This window comes from Fusarium pseudograminearum, chromosome 1 (assembly GCF_000303195.2).
Source record: "Fusarium pseudograminearum CS3096 chromosome 1, whole genome shotgun sequence".
NCBI classification, from domain to species: domain Eukaryota; kingdom Fungi; phylum Ascomycota; class Sordariomycetes; order Hypocreales; family Nectriaceae; genus Fusarium; species Fusarium pseudograminearum.
The window spans coordinates 9,796,180-9,817,440 of record NC_031951.1 but is presented as its reverse complement, the minus strand read 5'-3'; the positions used below and the strand labels follow the sequence as shown (position 1 = coordinate 9,817,440).

The window sequence follows — 21,261 nt, the reverse complement described above, 5'->3', positions numbered from 1 at the left end:
CTTGGTGCAGATTGTCTAGATATTTAACGTCCTTTTTACATTCTAAGTCTCTGCATGATTGCCCTAGGTATACAGTGATTGCCCGCTCACGTTTCATACGAAATCTATGGTGTGCACCAAAAGCTAGAAGCCGATTGCTCTGCTCCTTTAGGTGCGAAGTTATGATTCAGTTGTGCTATATACATTGGCCGACGTCAGGCGACCAGACTGTGCCTTGCCAATAATCCGTGACCTTATATATTGTTTGCCGACAAATATTTGTCGACCACTGATTAACTGTTTCGTTTGAATCGGTTGGTACACTGAGTCAAGTTGGTACCTACTGAGGTATGGTAGCTTGCTGCTTGTGACACTTTGGTGAAGCGGCAGGCAGCAGGCAGGCAGCAGGCAGGCAGCAGGCAGGTGGCAGACGCTGGCAAGCAAGTGCTCCTTCCATCTTGACAAAGCACCCGCCTTCTCCGCGCACCTTGTCTCTGGGCACCTCACTCTCCCACTTCACTTTTCGACTATCAGTCACTCCTTTCTTCTCGGGTCCCCTTTGGCACTTTCCCATCCTTCTCATGGAACAGTCCAGTCGACAAAGCCATCATCATGGACTCTAAAGATACCACCAAGAAGCTCCGAGACTGGTATCAAGACCAGAGTCCGCTTACAGTGGACATTGTAGGAGACTTTGCTGGCCAAGAGTTGTTCGCGATTCATGGCGAGTCACTCATTCGCTACTGTTTGACGGAAGCGAAAGTCGATCTTGATGGTAAGCCTCTTGCCTGACTCCTTATCCACAAGATCCGCATCTGACCCTATATCTGTAGAAGGCTTTCAGCTTTTGCACGCCGTGCACGCCGTCGAAAAGGTACTCAGCGAGTTGAAACGGCGGGATTGCAACTTCGATGTTCTCTTCTTCAGAGATCACGAGAATATTTGCGTTTCCCAACAGGCAGTTGGCTCGACCAAAGGTGCCAAATACCGCCTAACTCGTCGAATTCTTATTCAGCACTTCATCAAGTCGAACCTTGATTTTCGGATTCTTGAATTCGACTCCTTCAAAAGCAATGAATGCAAAAACTACTTGTCCGGCCACGGTGTGCATTTCATGCTATGCGATGACGGCAGAGCTGCCAACGTCGACCAGGCTACTCACCTGCAACACGTGATAATGGAAGTCATGGAAAGTGGAAGGCACGTTGGAATTATTAATTCTATCACCTGGAGAAGTTCAAAGGTTAGGCTCTTTCCAAGTTACCATGACGAACTTACTAATCCCTATAGGTGTTTGTGTCATTATTGAGTGGAAAGAAAAATGCTCTGTGTGGCTCATCTCTCCAGTTGCCAGAGATTGAGGCGAAGGAGCCTTTATCGCTTTCAAAAGCAGTGCTTCTACAAACAACTCAACATTCTTTCAGCGATACAAATCTCGCCGGAAGAGACAAACATGCTGTGGTTTTCTGTCGTGCCTACATCGAGCATTGCGCTTCTACAAACAAAATCATCGAAGCTGACTTGCATCGAGTGGAAGCCTTCCTCCTCCAGGCCGCAACTCTGCGGCATTGCTCTCTTCAGGAGAGGGCCTGCGTGGAAGTTTCTAAGGATGATGAAATTGTGTCAAGTCAAGACCATGAATTTCTCCACATGTTCTGCGCAACAACCCAAGGTTTAATGGAGGTGCCATCCGAATTGAATGAACAGGAAGGTTGTGAGCTTTTTGACATCGTCGATGGACGAGTATTTTTCTATTTCCTCCGGGCGATTAGAAGCGAAGGAGAGGTTCCCACCGAAATTTTGGAGCATGCCAATGTTCTCTACAATGAGACTTTCAGAGGACGGAACCCAGAACCCAAGAAACCCTTTGCTACACTCAAGCCATCCAAGGTCTCGCGCCCTCCACCAAAAGCTGGAAAGAACTTGACTGCACTGCCTTTCAGTCATCCGGTACTGGACACTTTTCTGAAAGATGTCGAGATCGGAGAGTCAGAAGAGACTCAAGATCCTAATGCAGAGCTTGTGTTCGAAGATCTCAGACATTGGCATGCCTACAAACCTATCACCCAACTCAAAAGCCGTGAGAGGTATCCCATTTGGGTTGAAAAGGCTCGACAGAAGAAAATGCAGCTACGAATGGCTGAAGTCTCTTCCTATGCGGCAAGTCTTACTAGTATCACTGGCAAGACCTTCAATCGAGAAACCATTGTGGTTAGCTCTCGGCCGAAACAGAGCATTAGTACTGCCAGCAAGATTGCTCAGCCAAAGCATCACAAACAGAAACCCGGAAAAGGAGGCAAACAGAGTGCCATTATGGAAGCACAAAAACTAATTGATCAGAAAGCACAGGTAAAGCTGATGGATATCCTGAACCACTGGCGCGATAAATACAACGAATTTGAAAAGGTCAATAGCCCAATCGACCGCTACCTCAAGGCTCTGGATTTCCAATCCAAAGGATCTAGCGGTAATCACGATGCCGTAAAGCCAGAGGTACAGTTGTATTTATGTCATGTCTTGATGGAGATATGGACCCAGGTGCGTAAGAAAACTTGTGAGTATTCACTTGAAGGTAAGTGACGGTCTCATTATGTTATTGGCATACTCCTAACATTGTTAGGGTTGTATCTAGTTTCAATGATCTGGAACTGGCTTGGGAAAATATCCAAGTCGGCTAATTGTACACATGAAATTGCCAGCGCGGTGCAGCAGATCCTCAAGGTACTAGCAGCGACTCCGTTGCCCATTGCCACTCTCGAGACTTCTCGAACACTCCCGTTCTTCATCAGGCCAATAACGCTAAAGGGGATTCCCAAGCTGGTCAAAAACACTCGACTTCTGCAACTTGAACATGGCGGTCCCTACATGGACAGACAGTTCGACTCTCAGCCGGATGCTAAAGTGCAGTTCGAGCCTAATGCCTGGCAACGTGATGTTCTCGATTGTATCGATGTAAACAAAAGCGTTTTGGTAGTAGCGCTAATATCGGCAGGTAAAACATTTATCTCTTTCTATGTAATAAAGAAAGTACTTAAAGAGAGTGACGATAGGGTTTTGGTCTATATAGTGCTAATGAAAGCCTTAGTAAATCAGATTGCTGTAGAAATCGAAGTATAATTCTCTAAGTCATACCGACAGCAATTAGGCAAATCGATATAGGCAGTTCATACCTGAGACTACTGTATCAATAACCTATCTTAGTGTCAGATCTTAGTCACTATGCCCTATATACTGCAAATCATATTACTGTCTTCTACAAATACAGTCGGCATAAATGCATAGTCTCGCCGAGTTAAGAGGATAATCTTTAATGAGGTCTATTATATGGGATAGGCAGATAATAGTGTTGTATAGGAATAGCTGTTATTACTTGCCCCCTGCCCTATTATTGCCCTTTCGGCTACAGTAGGCAACCCTAACGAGCTTAAAGACTGGCTAGCAATATTGTAAGCATAAAAGGGTTATAATATAAAGATGGTCATTCATGGGGTAAGATATTTAGATCTCTGTAAGTTCATATATAATCCACTGAAGGATTTTGCCTTCGAGGGCCTCTCGAACTTGGCACAGCTTCCTGTCCCTGGCTTAAACGAAGGCGACAGCATCAGTCATAACTTCAGCTTTGTACATCCAGTGGTCGCTCTAAAGGATCGGTAGGTTATTTTACGTTTCAGTTGATGAATTCCACTGATATTGTGTAGAAACAGATTTGTGTTGGACGATGTGAGCCTCGAGGCACGAGATTGTCTCACACTGTGGAAGCACATGAGAAAGACATTCGCTGCGACACTTTTGTCAGACACGGCAAAATTAGATCCTGTGGATGTCTTGCCTGAGTGGATTGAGAAGCATCATGTTATTGAATGGGAGAAGGACCTCAAGGTTGTGCTTAGGGGAGCCATGCAAATGGAGAATTCACCATTTCCAGACCTACAAGAGAGCCTTCGGAATTTGGAGTCTCCGGATCAACCCTTTGTTACTCTTGAGCGACACTTTGAGAAACTCTTCCCTTTAGTCTGTGATCTCCACAAACTAGATGCTCTGCCGGCTCTCATGTTCAACTACGACCGCTCACAATGTGAACAATACGTCCGACACATTCTACTCGAACTCCAAAAGGCAGAGCACAACTTCAAAGAAAAAGACAATACATAGCGGCAAAAACTCCAAAGATTCAAGCAATGAAAGAAGCAAAAGGAAGGTATTCGTGTTCCTCGTCGATCTGAGGCCCTCGACGACGAGGAAAATCTTTCCAAGCTTGACCTAGCTCGTGAGGAAGAGAGTAATGAGGTTAGTCGATGGGATAGCTTCGACCCGAAGGCACATTTAGATCAATTTAGTTTTGCAGACATATCAAGGATACATCAGCGTGATTTCGATGATATGGTTAGCAGTCTCACCAAGGAGACAGTTGACTTATGGCTGATTGATGCTCTTCGTCGTAGGTTAGGTGTCCACCATGCTGGTATGAACCGGCGCTATCGTCAGATGTAAGTATTCCCTTTTAAGGCATACTCCAGGCCGCTCGATAAATTTCATGACCACCTCACAGCTTCGTACTGTTCCAGCTAACAGAGTCCAGTGTGGAAATGCTATTTCGCCGGGGCTACCTTAGGGTAGTTATCGCAACTAGGACGCTCACACTTAGTATCAATATGCCCTATAAAACCATTATTTTCAGTGGTAATTCTATTTTCTTATTGCCTTAGAACTATTGACAGGCCTCTGGTCATACTAGACAAAGAGGCTTTAACCTTTTAGGCAATATTGTTTTTAATGGCATTACCTAAGAGCGAGTTTATAAAATTATGTCCTCATGCTTACCGGCCCTAAGAGGCTAGTTCCCTATTTTAACTACTCTAATCCTCCAACTATTTATCCTTCTTAATGGTATAGATAACTGCCCTTTCGCAGTTAATGCAGTTAATGCCCTCTTATCTCAAACTCAATTATATCTTAGAGGACTAGATGCCGAAATATCTATTAAACATCACTTGCAGTTCTCAATCAAGTACTTACGACAACAGAATCTTTTATCGGCAAAGGGTACACCTATGAACTTTACCGGGCTAATTAGCCACTTATATTTCACTAAGAATGCCATTTTTGCCTTTCACTCTTTACTTTATAGTGGCTATTTTCACATATTATGTACAGACATCGAAAATGCTCAGGAACAAGTTCTTCATAAGTTAATGCTAATACTCAGTCATCTTTTCAGCCGCATTCCCATCAAGCGAACACCAAAGCGTGTTACTCTAGCAGCCCGGTCTCCATCTGAAATCTTTTTAAGGCAGCTGCCAGAGCCGGCAGAGAAGCTCATGATTAGCCACAATCAAGATGTCTTGTCAATCTTCAAAGATTATATCAGCTCATATATCTGCCAACATCTGCACGATAAACCAGACCGAGAACTACCCTTGACCAAAGTGTTGGTTGGGTCCAGAAAGCCTTGCGACTCCTCATTTATGGGTAGAAACCCAGCCGTCATTCGGTCACCGTTCACAGCCTTGTCTGGATTTGGCGATAGTTTCACAACCATCAAAGAGTTATGCTCAGACATGCGAGTCAGGGTCTTCTTAGAAGAGTCTGCCATATCATACATCCCCATCTGGCCTCACGATACTGACACTAAATTCAACGCTTATCTCTACGACTTTTTCAAATATAGTAGTTTAAAAGTACTCATACGTAACAACCATATCAAACAGGGAGACATCTGGTTTTACCTAAAAGATTTTTCACTTGTGCTCAAGACCATTGTGACCAGTCTAAAGGGTGCCATGAGTGCTGAAGGAGACTATAATCCAGATGGTTTTGGTGAGGATGACACCTTCATGGAGGAACCAGAAGAGACCGAGACGCAGAAACCAGAGGAGGTTGTCGAGAAGACTGTCGAGAAGACTGTCAAGAAGTCTAAAGCCGTTATTGCGGATAGCTGGGAGGACGACAGCGACGACGAGACAGAGCCCGAAAACACTGGGTCGACTGCTGCCAATACTACGTCACAGTCGAGCGCGGACAGAAAGGGTGGATTAATCTTGGTCCTGAAGGCATTCAAGTTGTTGGAGGAAGAGTTCAGTAAGAAATTCTATAAGATCGGGGCCTAGACACAACGTCATTGCCAGTCGTTGCGGGCCACATACTTCGTTTCATGGCCGTTGAGGCTACCTAAAATATTCATGGACTCGCATGCCACAGTAGCATACAGTCTCGGCATCAAGACAACGTGAGAGAGACGACGGTCACCCTCGGCGTGGGCACTACTTGATTGACCGCTTCGCTGCTTGGGTCTGATGCAAGTATATTTACGTATAGAGTGAGTGGTTCTCGCAATGCCTATAGCCAATGCCTGCTTATCTAATTCTCGTGTTTTGCTACCCCTGCTGTGAATCTTTAAAACGAATTGCTTTTTCCTTGTCAGCGTCAAAACTGAATCCCTGTGATTTCCACCCAAAATTCATTGTTAGTATGACTCGTTCGAGACATGGTAGGGAACGAATCTGGGAGTCGGTGTGTAGAGATAAATCGACTTATCATTCCAACTGAGTCAAGTCGCAACATAGATAGTAGCCAGTTACTGTCTCCCCCTTTTCTAGTCCCCCTCGCATCACTAACGTTCTAGAAGCACGAACGGAAACGCCGAAGAAGGCCACAAACAAAACCTTCTGGAAGGCCTTTTCTTTTAGTGGGGTGACGCTCAGATCAGGGGCGGGCAGTATGTACGTACCTTTATGCTACAATGGAACGGTGCCTCCCCCACGCATTTCACGCACTGTTAGTGCTATGCATCTTCAGGGGCAGGGGACTGCCTGTCTGGTCTGGTCTGGGCTGGGCTGTTGGTGTTTGCTAGCCTCTATCGAGATGCTGCATGCAATGAATGGGATGCAGGAAGAGTGCCAGGATTAGAGGGCGAGGGCCTCAATGGCGTCATTGAACATACAGGAAACACGGGCCTGTATGTCTCTTTACTTTTTTTTTTGTTCACAGTTCATCAATCAAGATTTAAGTATTTGCTTCATTGGCTATGTATAATTTTGGCCTCTTTTCGAAGTCGAGTTGCCTCTAAATATCCAGTAAAAACAAAATGACAGTAAGCTTGCAAGTATTTTCCTCCTCTTTCCCATCCAATATGTGTATGTACTAGGTATATGTAATGCTCAGCAACCATGAGTGGTATCTCCTCCGAATCCCTCCACGTCAAAAAGGAAAAATCGAGATCCATGATGTTCAGAAAACCATTTGCCATACCAAGTAACCATGCAATGCAATTCTTGTAAATAAATCAAAACAAATAACAGATGTGCTTCTCTATAAGCGAAATCAAGCAAATGACTGGCAAAGCCAAAAAGAAAATACATCCATCAATGTATATACAACCGCATGTGTTCGAATTGGGGTTTGCACCCCAAGGGGGTATTCTTTTGCTGTACGTCACTACTGATGGTACAAGTAACAAGTCGAAAAGGCACTAGGTAGGCTGGAACCAACCTCGAGATACCTGTACTCGACATAATGGTGCGGTGCGGTGCGCCATCCATCCATCCATCCTGGCCATATCCGAATGTGCGCAATCCGTGCGCAAAGGGTATTGTTGCGTTATCCGTCAAGTGCATCTTGGTTGGCGAGGCGTCTTGGAACGCACCACCAAGATCTCTTGCGGCGCGTTTGAATCAGATCCCAAAAACGCCATTTCATGATGAAAAGTTGATAAGAAAGTCATCAGTGTGGGATTGAGTGTGAGAATTGAATTACATTGATCCGACTACTGCCCGTGCGATGTCATCTGAAGATGATGAGGCATGGAACGTGGGTGTCCTTGATCGCTCATTGAATGAGGCATCTGGGGAGGTGCAGCCATGGCAACGGGCCTTGGGGTGTGGTAGCCAGGCGCGCTCGTGCCGCTCGAGAAACTCGAGTTGGTCCTAGGATCATAGCTGAAGAGGTCTCTCTGAAGGCCCTCAAGAATGTGCATATCCGTTCGAAGTGCACTTGTTGCTGTTGCTGATTGTCGCAAGAACTGGATTGTTTTATGGAACAAAGTTCGCAGCAGTTCCTCGTCCACATAGCTGTGAAGCACAGGGTCGCGGAAAGCAGCCGAAAGGACCAAGAGGTTGCCCCATTGACTGGAATTGGTCAGCATGGTTGATTGAAAACATGGTTTAGAGGGGAACTCACGCATGGGCAGTGCCGAAGATGTTGGTGATAATCGGCCTCTTGTCTCCTAGACCATGGAAAGCGCGGGTACTCTCGATAAGTGCCTTGATGCCCTTCTTGGCTAGCTCAACCACTTGGGGATCAATGTCTCCAATCTTCCTGGCCTTGGGGTGAATGACAGGCGCAGTGACGTCTTGTCGAAATTCCGAGCTGACGCTGGGGAAGTTGGGACTCGAAGCATGGTTCTTGATCGAGTGCGAGAACTGGAGAATCTGTCGGATAAAAGGGCGGTAGGTAATAACCTGAGCACCCCAGTACTTTGCCCGCAATCTTGCAGCCAAGATATCGTCGGCTGGTGGGTCATCCTCTCGAAATGCGAAGCTTGGTGCAACCCAGTGCATACCCGAAACAGCGTCAGACACAACACCTACGTTTCTGAACTTATCCTTGCCTGTTTTGGCGGGATCTTCGGGCGCGTAAAACATCCTGTGTATGCTGTTCAAGTGAGTTCGCAGATATAACTGGCCTGGGTAACTGTCCAGGATGCGTTGGTCGAAGCCTTCCAACAGACTCATGTTGGGGTGTGGCATATCATCTTCATAGGATAGCAGTCCAGACGGAGGAAGTTGCATTTCAGCAATGAGATCACTCTCAAGCTGCAGACAAGTCCAGAAAGTCAGAGCAAGCTGGTTGTACTTGGTCTCCTGGATGAATTCGCTGTTCCGCTTTATTCTTCTCATCTTATCCAAGCTCCTGTAATCTGGTTAGTCGCTGGCAACCTTTGAATCAGGCTCCTCAAAACTTACGGTCTCATGATGACCTGCAACTTGTGGCTGGCTTTGTGAATGAAAGCAAAACTTTCCATCGGTCTACCCAGCTGACCATGATATAACCCAGCAAAGATGTTGGCATAAACATTCTTCATATTGTTGTACGCGCCAAGGTGGTTGCCAAGAATATCTGTGGCATATGCAAAATACTCCAAGCCAGGTATCACCTCATAGTTCTTTTTCAAGCTGTAGCCGGAGCGGAAACCGCCCACACCATGAATGGATGATCGGCGGCTATGCGCATTCCTTTCTTGCTCCTTAGGGGAGGGCAGGCCTGAAGAATGCGAGTGGGATGAGTATCCGGGAGGGGAGCCTTGGTTGGGTGAAGGCGGGATAGCTCCGTTGCGAATGGCCGGGCTACCATGGGGAAGCTGTTCGGTTGGGTGAACAACGTCAGGTACGTTATCGCGGTGAAGGCAGACCTTGCCCAAAGCCAGAACGGTAAGGACTAGAGCGCTGTGGATGGACCGATCTGGTCGGCCAGCACGTTGTGGCGCGGGTGTGGGTGGCTCGGAACCATCCGGCCCTGGCGATCGTTTCCTTTTTGAGCCTGCAGCTTCTGGCGTTTGTGAACCTCCTCCAACAGCAAATGTAGGCTTGGATGCTTGGGGTTTTGTGGATCGTGGGTGTGAGGCTGGGAGATTATCAAGGAAGTGTCTGACCCAATAATCCAGTAACTTGGGCTGTATGATAGGGTGCATGTTGAGGATGTTTTCTTTGAAACTCTCGACATATGCCCATACTTTCGACTCTGAGAAGTCGGGGTTTCCGTCAAATGCCAAGACGCCGCCCTTGTATTCCACTTGATCCGGAGGACTGAGTCCGCCCAATTGACCCCAATCGGCCGCTGGTGAAGGAGATGCCATATCGGATGAATCGTCAGCCATATCCAGGTTGCCATGGTCGGTCGGTTCGCGAACGTGTCGCGAAGGGTGCGAATCTTCGCCTCGCCCATAAACGATCAAGACTCCTCGGTTTTGCTCCTGGCTAATGGGATACTCGCTGATATATCGAATACCTTCTCGCTCAATGTGATGCTTTGTCAGTTCACGGACAGACGGCCATTCCAAAAGCAGCCCTGCTAACGTCGTGTGATTAATAGGAATAGCAGGCTCTCCAGGAGGTACTGGTGGGCCGGGCTCAACCTCCATCTCATCTTCAGCCATCATACGAAGTGGCATGGATTCGGATGAGGGGTGGTCGCGGTGAGGATCAGCGTAGTAAGGGTCGACAGAAGCCCCGTTGGCTACATAAGGCGATGCTGGCGCTCGTTTGTACTCATCTTCAACGGACGGTTCGGTTTTAAGCGCCGATGTCATAAGATGTTTTGGCAAGACCGACTCAATCTTGATCATCCTTTTATCGACCTGTCCTAAATGCGAAATGATCGAATTGAGTGTGGTCTGGACAGTGCTGAGACCATCTAGAATGTCGGCTTGGGCCTTATCCGTACTACTCACTGGATTTAGTTATGGTACCTTAACGGAAAGAAATTACCAAACCTACGCTTTAGGAACAGGGTCACGGTATTTACATTCCACGCCCTTTTCTTTGCAAGTTTTGCATGGCTTTGTCTCGTCGCACTTGGCCTTTAACTGCCGACAGCTGTCACACGCCTACTTTTTATTAGTATTTAAGCGAATTGGAGCCTGGCGGAAATAGTACCTGTGAAGCTCGCGTGTTCTTCTTCTTGGCGGGCACAGACGACGAATACACACTATAAAATGGCTCATGGGCTGAGGGGTATCCTCCATGTTGCTCGTAAGATGCTGGGTGAGGTACAGGGGTGGGCGGAGGATAGCTGGGCGCACGGTAGCCGCCCGGAGTTGGGGGCATGGAAGGCGCGCTGTCGTAATTCATGTGTCGCGAGTTATCCGAGTATGCGCCGGGAGGCGGTGGTGGTGGAAGCGAAGTCGGCGGGAGATGTGGTGTGGACGACATCCCCTCGGGCGCATGGCCCGTCGAATTAGGTCGGCGTTGATCCTCGGCAGGGTCTCGTTTTATCGGAGGATCTCTTGGGCCGTAAGGCGGGTACGGGTGATGCGCTGGATGCGCCGGTGATGGAGGCAGAGACGGGTGCTGTTGCTGGTGCTGTGGTTGGTGCTGCTGCGAATGTTGCTGCGGGTGCTGATGTGGGTGTTGCGGCGGATGTTGCTGCGGATGTTGATGCGGGTGTTGCTGTCGGTGGTATTCTTGAACAGGAGGATAGGGCTCTGGCTCATGATGGCGACGATCGGATTCGTGATGCGGTTGCGCGGGCGCAGCGTGAGAAGGCGTCGGCGGAGCTGAAGAATGCTCAATAGGTCGAGGAGGATAATGCTGATACGGGCTCGGGGGAGGATGAGGGTGATGTAGAGCGCCGGGCGGAGGCGGCGGGGGCGGCGGTGGGAGTTGATGAGCGTGAGGATGTGGTAGTGATACTCCTTGTTGAGGTGTACCGACAGGCCACGAAGAGAGGCGCGGACGTTTACTATCGGGAGGTGCTGGATCCATGCTTGAGTACTATATATGTATTGTAGTACTTGCACACATAATCAGGAACAAGGCGAAGAGAGAAGCAGGGACCACGTAGAGGCGGTGGCCATGGATAGGTACGAGAGGATAATGGCAGAGGCGAAACAAAAAGAAAGCCCCGGGGAGTGAAGTGAAGCTTCCAATTGCTTTGGAAGCTGGAGGGGCGGGTGATAATTGGGCCCTTTAGGAAGAGAGGTTGAGAGACCAGGAAAGCATGGGGGTGGGCGTGTCTGAAACGACTGGGTATGATGACATGTATGTGTACGAAGTACCGTACCCGTCAGTGAGAAGTGAGTGAGGTTTGAGAGAGGTACGGAGGAGAGACAGGAAGAGAGAAACGAGATGTCGAGTAGACTCTTCCAGCCAGCCAGCCAGCCCGGGCCCCAGTGACGCGGTAGGATCAGCAGTTGGGCAGAGACGAGATGGAGATTCGACAAGCTCTTTTCGGTACCTGGGAGACGGACAGCGGTGGGAAAGCACAGACGCGATGCTGGTAGCGAAACGAATTGTATTGCACAGTGAGAGGAGCAAGGGCAGCGTGGGCGATGCAAAGGTACGCGCTCGGGACTGTGGGAGAGCTGGGGATTGAGGGAAGAAAGGCGCAAAATTGGTGAGCGAACGGGTCGATTCTTGGGCAAGTATGATGTCGACTTCAAGTCGAGCGCAAATCTGGGACCGACAGCCTCAAACCCCAAGGCACAAAAGACGGTCTGCCGGGGGTGGGCGGGCTTGGGCGGGCCCGACGCAGGTAGGTTTGGAGCCAGTTGACGAACCGACCCTGCCGAGTTGACAGTCGGAGGAGGCTAAACAAGACCAGGGGGTCAGGGAACCTAGATGCCTGGCTGTGACTGGGGGGATGATGTCGGCGAAGACTCTCTTTTTTTTTTTTCCCTTCCCTTTCCTTTCCTTGGGCGGACCCCTGCTGCCCGTTTTTTTCTGCCACCCCATGCACCGCGAACCAAGTGGAGGAAGGGTTTCCAGCAGGGAGATGAAAGTCACTGTACCTGGAACCGCGAACTGTAGCTGTACAACACAGTGGCCTGCAGCGGTACTCGACAGACAGACGTAGGTCGCTACCCGCTGGCGTGGTCTAGTGTTTTCTTCTGCTGCCCTTACTTTATTAAGGCCGGTATGCACTGTACTGTACAGTACGGTACCATACCGTAGGTAGGTAGTCTGTAGAGCTGAGTGAATAATTGGGGTTTAGGTCGGTCGATGATTGCCGCATACGGTCAACGAAGCGGGCAGAAACGTCGTGGTCGCAGGATGGACAAAGTACTGACTGACTGACTGTACCAGAGCAGGTAAGCAGATAAGCATGTAAGCAAGCGAATACATACCTGGATAGATAGTGCTGTGCATGCGTATGCGCATGTAAATGCAATCAAGCGCGACATGCGATGGAACTGTTCAACACCGCAACTTCGAAATGGATGGATGGATGGACATGGACGGATGGACGCTCACGAGCGGCCATGCGACGGACCGTGCAAACCAAAAGGTACAAGCTCCAGACGGGTGGAGGTTAGTAAAGGTAAAGTGGTAAACGAGGGAGATTATGGTGGTGCGCTGAGTTACAGTGGAGGCCTCGTGGTCGCAGCGTGGAGCCCAACTCCTAGAAGGCGTCGTGTAGCGCGCAACTGATATGTCTTTCAGGCCCACTAGCGCAGTTATCTCGCAGAGTTTTTCCCACCAGCTTTCTTCCTGAAACTCCAGTGGATATCTTAGTAGACAACCTAACTTTGTATGGTGATGAAAGAAAGAAAAAAAATTACGTTAGTACTAGACTACCTCCTATACTTTGGTGGTTTATAGAGCGGGCGATATGGCCGATGTCAAATCATGCTGTACGTAACCCAAATTCATATATGTGTACAGAGTAGTCTACTTGCTATACATACAGTGATAAACACAGCAATACTATCTACTAGACAGCGTCAACTCGCTCGGGAACAGTAAAAAGAGTGTCCAACGTTGCAGTAGGTCAGACCAGAGTTTGGATCTCTTATTCGTGGGGTGAGCTTAAAGTCCATCCATTACCAAAGTTTGGTGAAACTCGGAGCACGAGAAGGAGACGGATAGGCACATACACTCCTCACACGTCCAGTCTAGAATGCTTTGTATGTATACATAGTCAACTGAAGTTGCAGATCATGGAGAAGAAGGTTTGCCGGCCCATTACGGGCCGTTGAAAAGAGGTGAAAGATAACGGGAATCTTGATACCCAACGCCGACCAACACTGCTGTGTAAGTGAATGCATAAGCTACTTTGCCATGCTGGTTTATCCACACAATATATCTTACTGTCAGCGTTGTCCCATGTAACTGTACGTATCTGTGTAATACGTAAAATACGTATACGTGAGGGGTCCAAGCCACTAATGTATCGTATCGTTCCCAAAGACCCTTCGTTGAACATGGTGCATCCATATTCTCGGTACATTGAGATCCGACAGGTCTCACATTCTTCCCCCTCCTTGTGAGATCGCTTCTGTAATTAGGTAGGTGCAAAGTTCTCGAGTTTGTCCAGTACCGACATGGAGCATCGTCTCGGTAGCACAGACACTGATCATCACGGTGGGTGTACAATCACAATTTATCATTGACAAAAGGTCTGTCTCTCCCTGCCTCGGCGATTCCTTGTCCAGCACCTGTGCGGAACAATGCAGCGCTGTTCTGTGGTGCGGTGCGCTTTCTCCGAGACTGGACCACGTGAAATATTGCAGGTGACTCTCGAAGCGGCAGTAAGCATCTACAAAGTAACACGATTGCCTATTGGTTAGGTACCTAACAGATACTAAGGCAGTTGATTTTCTTTGATCTCTTCGTTGGTGTGAACTTGCACCAGATTGCTCTTTCGTTCTATGCGGCCAGATTCCGCTCTTGGCCTAGGCACCTAGGTAGGTAGGTAGGTAGCTGTCTCGCAAATTATATTAACAGCATTCTTACCTAGTTACCTGGTAGCGTTCGCAAGAATGTCCAAAAGATTAATAATCGTCATCAACAATCAACCTGGCGTCGAATGGAAATCATTCGTATTTCAAGCAATGGCCATTACTTGAGCTGTGCTTTCCCAACCTCACTTCTTAATTTAGCAGAGACATTATAGATGCCTACATCCTACATCACAATTTGCAATCAACAAACACGACGCTCTAGGTTTGAATTGTTACCTTGGTAGCTTTGAGTCTCCCTACGACCCCGGTGCACTTCAAGTATCTTGATGTTGCTACGTCCATATGTCGGAGTTGAAGTGCCGTTATCCAAAAGCTCTGTCCTGTCTGCTGCACTCTGTCATGCAGATATCACTTGCCGAGTCTGTATGAACAAATATACGGGGACAAGCACGACAATAGCTCCCCTCTGGGCCACAGAGTATCCATACAGACGGGACTTCTAAGCCAACAGCAACTGTCCAGTAACCGCCCCCTGGAAAGACCTTGTCGATCATCTCGCTCCCATGGATCAGTGGATATTACCACCACCTTGACTTGCTCGAGCGTTGAGCACGAGTACATACAGCAAGCAAGCAATTCAGGTCAAAGCTCTCGGTTGCCGAAGCCTGTCCTGTCCTGACCCTGATGGATGAGGGACGGTGGTTTGGTTTGTTCCGTGCTCTTGTTTCACAATTCCGATGATCGCTTGTGGTTCAGCACTGGATTTTGGTTGATATCCTCCTCCCCGGATTTTCTGCCCAAACCTTCTTGCGATAGACTCTGAGCGCTCTTTGATTTTACATAGTCAAGCAGGCATAGGATGCTTGGAGTTTGCAGGTTGTGGATCGCGTAACAATACCATACACGGCATATCTTTACAGTTGCCAAAATTCATGCGAGCTGAACGGGCTAGGCTTACTTGGACTCGGCCTACCTTTTCTTCTTCCATGCATCCTTCCAATATTCGACGCATCGACAAAAAAAAAACGCCATCAAGCTGGGGGCATGCTCCACTCTAATTTGATCACCATGGAGCTGTCTAGCTGCGTCTTTCAGTGATTTTCAAGCTCTCTCTCCCTCAATACTTGCAGAGAGAGATGTCTACCTTGGAAAGGCTTGGTCACTTACTCATTGACATTGACGATGAGCAAAAAAAAAAAAAAAAAAAACCCATTTCTATACAGTGTATACAACCAACAAGATTGCTTACAATCATGACAAAGCCCTGGTTCAGTGATGATCTGAATAACCCGGTTCCAGCCAACGCTTTGACCTGTCTCAGCGTTCATTCGATGAGATTTTCAGTTAATAACAACTCCCAGTCTAAGTACTCAACTAAAATCTTGTACTAGGAAGCCAAACCACGAACGGAAGGCATAGCACAACTCCTAGCTCTTTATTCTCTCACTCTGACCGACAAAGTGAGATAGCAGACCCGGCATTACCTAGGTTGTTGGCTAATGCGCAACTAGCAAGAGTTGACTGCTCACCACCTACGTTGAGTTGCCAGTGGCAGCAAGTCACGATGAGGCAATGGCCGTCACCGCTCCTTGATCTCTTTACAAGCAGATACGGTGAATCTCAATCTCCAGCAAGACTTCTCAGTCGGTGGATCTCATCTATTCACCGCATAGAGAATAGGTCTTTTTGGAATCATATGTGTGCTAGGGTAGCTTCCTGCTTTCCAACGTTCTTGACGTTCCTTTCAAACGTCTGGAAGGCGGGGATCCCGGCCATGCTCATATCGGTTCGCCAAGTCACCAACAACGGTGCCCTTGCTCAAAAAGGCTTCTGGAACGTGACATGGCCTCATCTGCTACTCTTAGGCCCGGTCGATGTCTTGGATTTATGGATACAGATCATTTTAGACACCGTGCTGTCGGTTTGAGTTTGCTGGGACTGGGAGTCATTTTGTCACAGCGTATATTTCTTGCATGGGGAGTGCATGAAATCGTCGCTTGGAGATCCATCAGAACAACCTTTTTGGGATGTCTCTGGCAATTATACTCCGCACATAGACACATTGATTCGAGTCATCCCAAGAAAGAAAGGGATAGAGAAAGATACATAGTCCTGCCGATGGGCCAAAAAAAAACCGCGGGGCTCAAAGACGCGCTCAATCTGACTCGCCGAGCAGTCCCAGGTACCCAGGCTACTTAATAGCCTCAGCTTGGCTGTCGAATCGGCCGAGAGGAGCGTGCACGCACCGCCCAGTTGAAGAAAATCGCCCCTAGAAGTATTTGTGTACCTGTACCTGGCATGATCGATCCTGTACCCAAAGGGCCTTAACGTAACGTCACCTACTGACATTCATCAGACTACCTACATTATACAGCAGGCGTGTACTTCTTTGGCCCGTCGGTACGAACTGGTATTTGTGCCCAACTTTCGCCTCTGGCCAGGGGTCTGGTCTGAATTATGTACAATCCCGATGGTTTGCCAAGCAGGAGAGGGGCGCCATGGCAGACTGTGTGGTATTGCCATGTCCTTGATAAAATCAGAGGCAGGAAGCTCCCTCCATCAGATATCTGCCCTGGCATTCTCAAAATGTCACACCGGCTCCTCACCTGGCTTTGGCATATTGTCCGGCTGTGTTCAGAGAATAACAATCGGATCCCGTTCAATCATTGGTTGAGATGATCCTTCCTGACCTGGACCATCTTTCTAGCGTGTCCTGCGTCCTGGGATCACGGCCCATGAGCCAGGACATTGTCACGTCAGAGGCGTGCAAACACTCAGGATGACAGTCCACAAAGGTGTGAAATACGTAGATACATGTCATCAATCTGCTGCTGTTTATCTAATACTTTGTTCAAGCCCTCAACGGGAGGTCCGGTATTAGACCCTGGTTGAGAACGGTGAGCGCCCGTCTTTTGAGCTTTCCAGATCTCTGGGACGCCGCTAAAATGAAGTCTGGGAGGTTGGCGTCGCTGAAGGCGTCGTTGAATGCGACGTCATGCGTACGCGAGGACAGGGAGGAGGGACTGTGGCCACAAAGAAGTGTTAAATGTTAGGCATGATTTCCACTTCGGTGGCTTGTGCTGTACATCTAGTATAGCGCTGTGCTGAACTGCAATGCAATGTACAGTAATAGTAGCCGGGATGAGCAAGCCACACACCGACAGAAACACGAGGGGCACCGACGACGTGGAACTGGGTCAAGGTAACCTCTCAGAGTCGAGCCCGACTTGCAGGCGTCGCAGCAGAAGCAGGGGGGGGGGGGAAACGACTGCAGGGAAAAGCAAAACCACAGCAACGAGTCAGTTCTAGTTTTGGCTAGAGATGTGAATGAGAATCTTGACACTCTAGCAAAAGGACCCTCGAGACGACCCAACAGAAGGGAGCCGCCTGCGGGCCGGTGCGAACCCGGAATCGGTTTCTTTGAGTTCCGTACGCTACTGCTGTGGTGTAGTACGATCTTTGGTCAGAAACTCATCTGTACGCTGTTAGCTGAATTGTGAGTGAAAGCATCGCTGTGACTAAGCGGCGCAGCGGAACACCGCCAACATGAATGAGTAAAAGCGATCTACGACCGACTTCTAGTCCAGATTGTGTTCCAATGCATACGGATAACGTTTGAGGGACGACTATAAAAAGAAGTTTATTTCAACAGTCGGCAAGAAACCACCAAGCTGCTGGATATACACACCTAATACCGAATGCACTACGGCATTTTGTAACTACATGTCTGCACGAATCAAGATTGGTTTGGGAGCTGAGACATTGGAGGTGCCGTATCCATGTTGTCGGTCATGGCAAGCCGTCGCTTCAGCCTGTCATGGCCTTCTTCCCTTGCTCGAGCACTGGGACCAATGTGGGTATAGCGAATCGCAGCAAATTGCAGCTGACCTCTCTCGTAAGCGAGTAAACAAACATTCTCGGATTAGGGATCGTACTGGGAGCGAAGCTATGTACGTATGCTATCAATTACGCGAGAACACCTAACCGTTGCAGGTATTGTCTCGTGCATGGGTGCCATGCCATGCACGCTTTTGCGACGCATTTCTAGAAGAAAGACATAGGAACTATCTGTAACTTCTCTCATACTCCGATACACTGCTTCACTCTGGCATCAAGTCGGATTCGAATGATACAAGATCTGTTACAATTTATATTTGTATAGCTCGTAAGCCTCGTTGTGACCCCATTCTTTAATTTCACATCATCGTTTATTGGAAGGTAAACGTGTTGAATTTCGCCAGCTTGACAAGACACTTGGTAAATCATCGTCCCAGTATAGGGTATTCACTGTAGATAGGTGCGATATCTATAACACTCCATGGATCCTGAAACTCATCCGCAAGCGACATGACCCTGCTCAGACCAAAAGCCCCAATCTCTAAGATGGATTGTGGATTCGATGGATTGTTAAACTTGACAATAGAGTCATCACGTATAGAAAAAGATGCATGCATCAGCCAAAACAGCAAGATGGGCATCACGCTTACCTTTGTGGTCAGACTATGGATATATGTTGACCCCCTCAGGCTAAATTCAAGGGGCGATTATCGTTCCATAGTATCAAATCGCCGTGTTAAACCGAATAGCATGTATGGGAATTCTGTGCCTCTGATTGATCTGCTTGGCAGAGTCATATCCTCTGTCCGTAACCTGAAATCTAACGCGACAGCACTAACAGTACCGTGTCTCAGTTCCAATAAGACAAACCTTGTCGTTAGCATCCAGGTGTGTGCTTGGCACGATATCAGCCCAGGTACACGAAGCCACATACATGTACGAGAGAGGTCAGCCTAACTGATACTGATACTGAGACTGATCAGGCTTAGAATTGAATTCAGATCTTGATCGTATCAATCAACCTCCAAACTCCACGGTAGACAACAAGCATCTGTTGTTGTTGTCATCATCACCGCTGTGGCCACTTGAGTCACGAGAGACAATTTGCACACCGATGCGGGGAATGATAAAATATTATTGGCACCAGTCACCGAATACTATTACGAGCGGGGATTGCGATACAAACTTTGTGCTGGTCGAGTTGCTGATTGATCAACATAACCACATGACCTGGAAACTATGTTCAACACGTGCAACAGATATCGCATTGAGAAACGCCACGCCATGATATGATTCGTTGATATCATCGTATCATCTCACCAGGCCTGAGCGGAACTCGACATACTGCGGCAAAGAGATAAATCAAAGTCCCGAATGCAAGAGTACGTGGCCGACAAGTCTGCGTTCCTCCAGGTGAATCGGCAGCTAACAATCGAGTATAATGCAATGCAATGCAATGTAATGCAGTGGAAGAAATCGATCCCATGACGCCTATGTAGTGCGTGCACGATCTTGCTTGACTGGCTTGTTTGCTGCGTTCGTTCGTCTCGTCACCAACACGCGACGAATTTGTGACATGGTGATGGCGTTTGGACATCGATTTGTGATTGCTATGTATGCGCAGCGTCATGGTTTCTTTGATCTTCGTTCATGGCATGGTCCGGGATCTCGGCGTTGAGTCGCGCGACGCGTTCAAAGCGGACGTTTCCCCATTTCTGAATCCACGGCTCCAGTTTGCTGATCTTTTTAGTACCATGAGCCGAAATTGCTGAAGCACTATTACAACTGTGATGATGTGACAACCATCATGTACTGTACATACAACTTGCTTCGTATCTTTCTTGAAGATAACATAGCAAGGCTGCTTCGGTATAAAGGATTCTTACTGCCATCGCTGATAGAGTAGGATTGGGGCTTAACGTCGCATTTGATGCCCAGAAAGGGCAAAGAACGGGTCAATCAACCGCTGCAGGGTGGTGATGTATGTGTGTATGCATGTGCAAAGGTGCAAATAGCTCTGCAACGGCTATTTGGAAGCAGGGCAACTTCTGTACACGAGTCAACGTTGGTTCTAAAATAACAAGGGCTGGTTTCGTTGCAGCCTCACGCAAAACCTCGGAGATATGCCTCTGAACTCGACAGCCTTGCGGTACAGAGTACAGTACTGCAAGATGCTTAGAGGTCGATCCTACGCCATCGTAGCTGATGAGAGGTCCGTGCCGTGAGATTCAAGAGCCAGGCCTGCCGAGGGGCAGACGGTATATTACATGATTGGTACATTGGCTCCATATACCGTTTTGTATTGAAAGAATAGCCCATTCATTGCTTCGTCCGTAGATGAGACAAGGTTCAGCGCCTCGATCAAAGTGGCCTGTTTCTTAGTTTCTTGGTCCAGTAGTGAGTGCCTGTGCTTAGCCGGAGGTAGCGGTCTTCGGATGTGAGTCAACGTACATTGTACTTCACAAACAGTTGTTCAAACTTTGTACATATGCTTCACCCCGATGATGCCGACGTTATTGAGCGTGAGGAAATGATGACAAAGAATGTGATGAGATGAAAAGACTCGGGGTAGTTATGCGATGCGTACATCAGACCCGAGGACAAGGGTACTTGGTTGAAGAAGATTAAATTTTCACAGACTGATCGACAGCATGCCCTGATGGAGATTGACCGACTTCCATTTGTGAAACGAGACTCCAGTTTCCCCAGTATGATGGATGCCGAGCTGTTTCTGCCGGCTTCAGGCTGAACTGGATACACTGAGAATGGGCCGATTGATTGCAGAATCCTGAGGATCTTCCATCTTCCATCTTCCATCAGAAAGGCAGCTTCTGCGAACAAGTAGCAAACCAGAAACCCTGAAGCTATGTTTGCGTTACCCAAATGTCGGGTCCAACCTGGCACACCTACGCTCAGTCGGGCTGGGATGTCACAGCCATGATCCTTCTTCGTAAAAGCCAGGATTGAGAATTGTCAATCTCAGGGTTTTTTTGTAGTCCATTCTACAAGTGGGACACTTAATACACCGAACCAATTCGTATGGTATT

At 48.1% G+C, this 21,261-nt stretch overlaps 4 protein-coding genes across 4 annotated transcripts, besides 7 other annotated features; 2 read left to right on the top strand and 2 right to left on the bottom strand.

Annotated features, from left to right (window-relative positions):
• The first annotated feature begins 364 nt into the window (after positions 1 to 364).
• Positions 365 to 403: a microsatellite.
• Positions 404 to 591: 188 nt separating this feature from the next.
• FPSE_00498 (uncharacterized protein) lies at positions 592 to 7,237 on the top strand (the record flags this gene model as incomplete). The annotated part of the gene is made up of 16 exons (XM_009253618.1): positions 592 to 754; positions 813 to 1,222; positions 1,270 to 2,551; positions 2,612 to 2,931; positions 3,340 to 3,425; positions 3,482 to 3,487; positions 3,681 to 3,993; positions 4,177 to 4,269; positions 4,348 to 4,469; positions 5,201 to 5,660; positions 5,691 to 6,060; position 6,298; positions 6,579 to 6,697; positions 6,871 to 6,937; positions 7,057 to 7,072; positions 7,127 to 7,237. The coding sequence occupies 16 exons, from the start codon at positions 592 to 594 to the stop codon at positions 7,235 to 7,237; spliced, it is 3,939 nt and encodes a 1,312-aa protein (XP_009251893.1).
• Positions 7,238 to 7,744: 507 nt separating this feature from the next.
• On the bottom strand, positions 7,745 to 11,459 carry FPSE_00499 (uncharacterized protein; the record flags this gene model as incomplete). The annotated part of the gene is made up of 5 exons (XM_009253619.1): positions 7,745 to 8,105; positions 8,158 to 8,889; positions 8,943 to 10,418; positions 10,473 to 10,582; positions 10,632 to 11,459. 5 exons carry the CDS (start codon positions 11,457 to 11,459, stop codon positions 7,745 to 7,747), a joined length of 3,507 nt encoding a protein of 1,168 aa, XP_009251894.1.
• Positions 11,044 to 11,147: a microsatellite.
• Positions 11,323 to 11,351: a repeat region.
• An 897-nt stretch (positions 11,460 to 12,356) lies between the features above and the next one.
• Positions 12,357 to 12,389: a repeat region.
• Positions 12,390 to 12,909: 520 nt separating this feature from the next.
• Positions 12,910 to 12,940: a microsatellite.
• FPSE_00500 (uncharacterized protein) lies at positions 12,910 to 13,672 on the top strand (the record flags this gene model as incomplete). Its single annotated transcript, XM_009253620.1, has 4 exons — positions 12,910 to 13,004; positions 13,296 to 13,327; positions 13,416 to 13,600; positions 13,631 to 13,672. 4 exons carry the CDS (start codon positions 12,910 to 12,912, stop codon positions 13,670 to 13,672), a joined length of 354 nt encoding a protein of 117 aa, XP_009251895.1.
• A 1,893-nt stretch (positions 13,673 to 15,565) lies between these two features.
• Positions 15,566 to 15,585: a repeat region.
• Positions 15,586 to 19,654: 4,069 nt separating this feature from the next.
• Positions 19,655 to 19,683: a microsatellite.
• Positions 19,684 to 19,824: 141 nt separating this feature from the next.
• Positions 19,825 to 20,020, bottom strand: FPSE_00501 (uncharacterized protein; the record flags this gene model as incomplete). Its single annotated transcript, XM_009253621.1, has 2 exons — positions 19,825 to 19,951; positions 19,998 to 20,020. 2 exons carry the CDS (start codon positions 20,018 to 20,020, stop codon positions 19,825 to 19,827), a joined length of 150 nt encoding a protein of 49 aa, XP_009251896.1.
• Between the last annotated feature and the right edge of the window lie 1,241 nt (positions 20,021 to 21,261).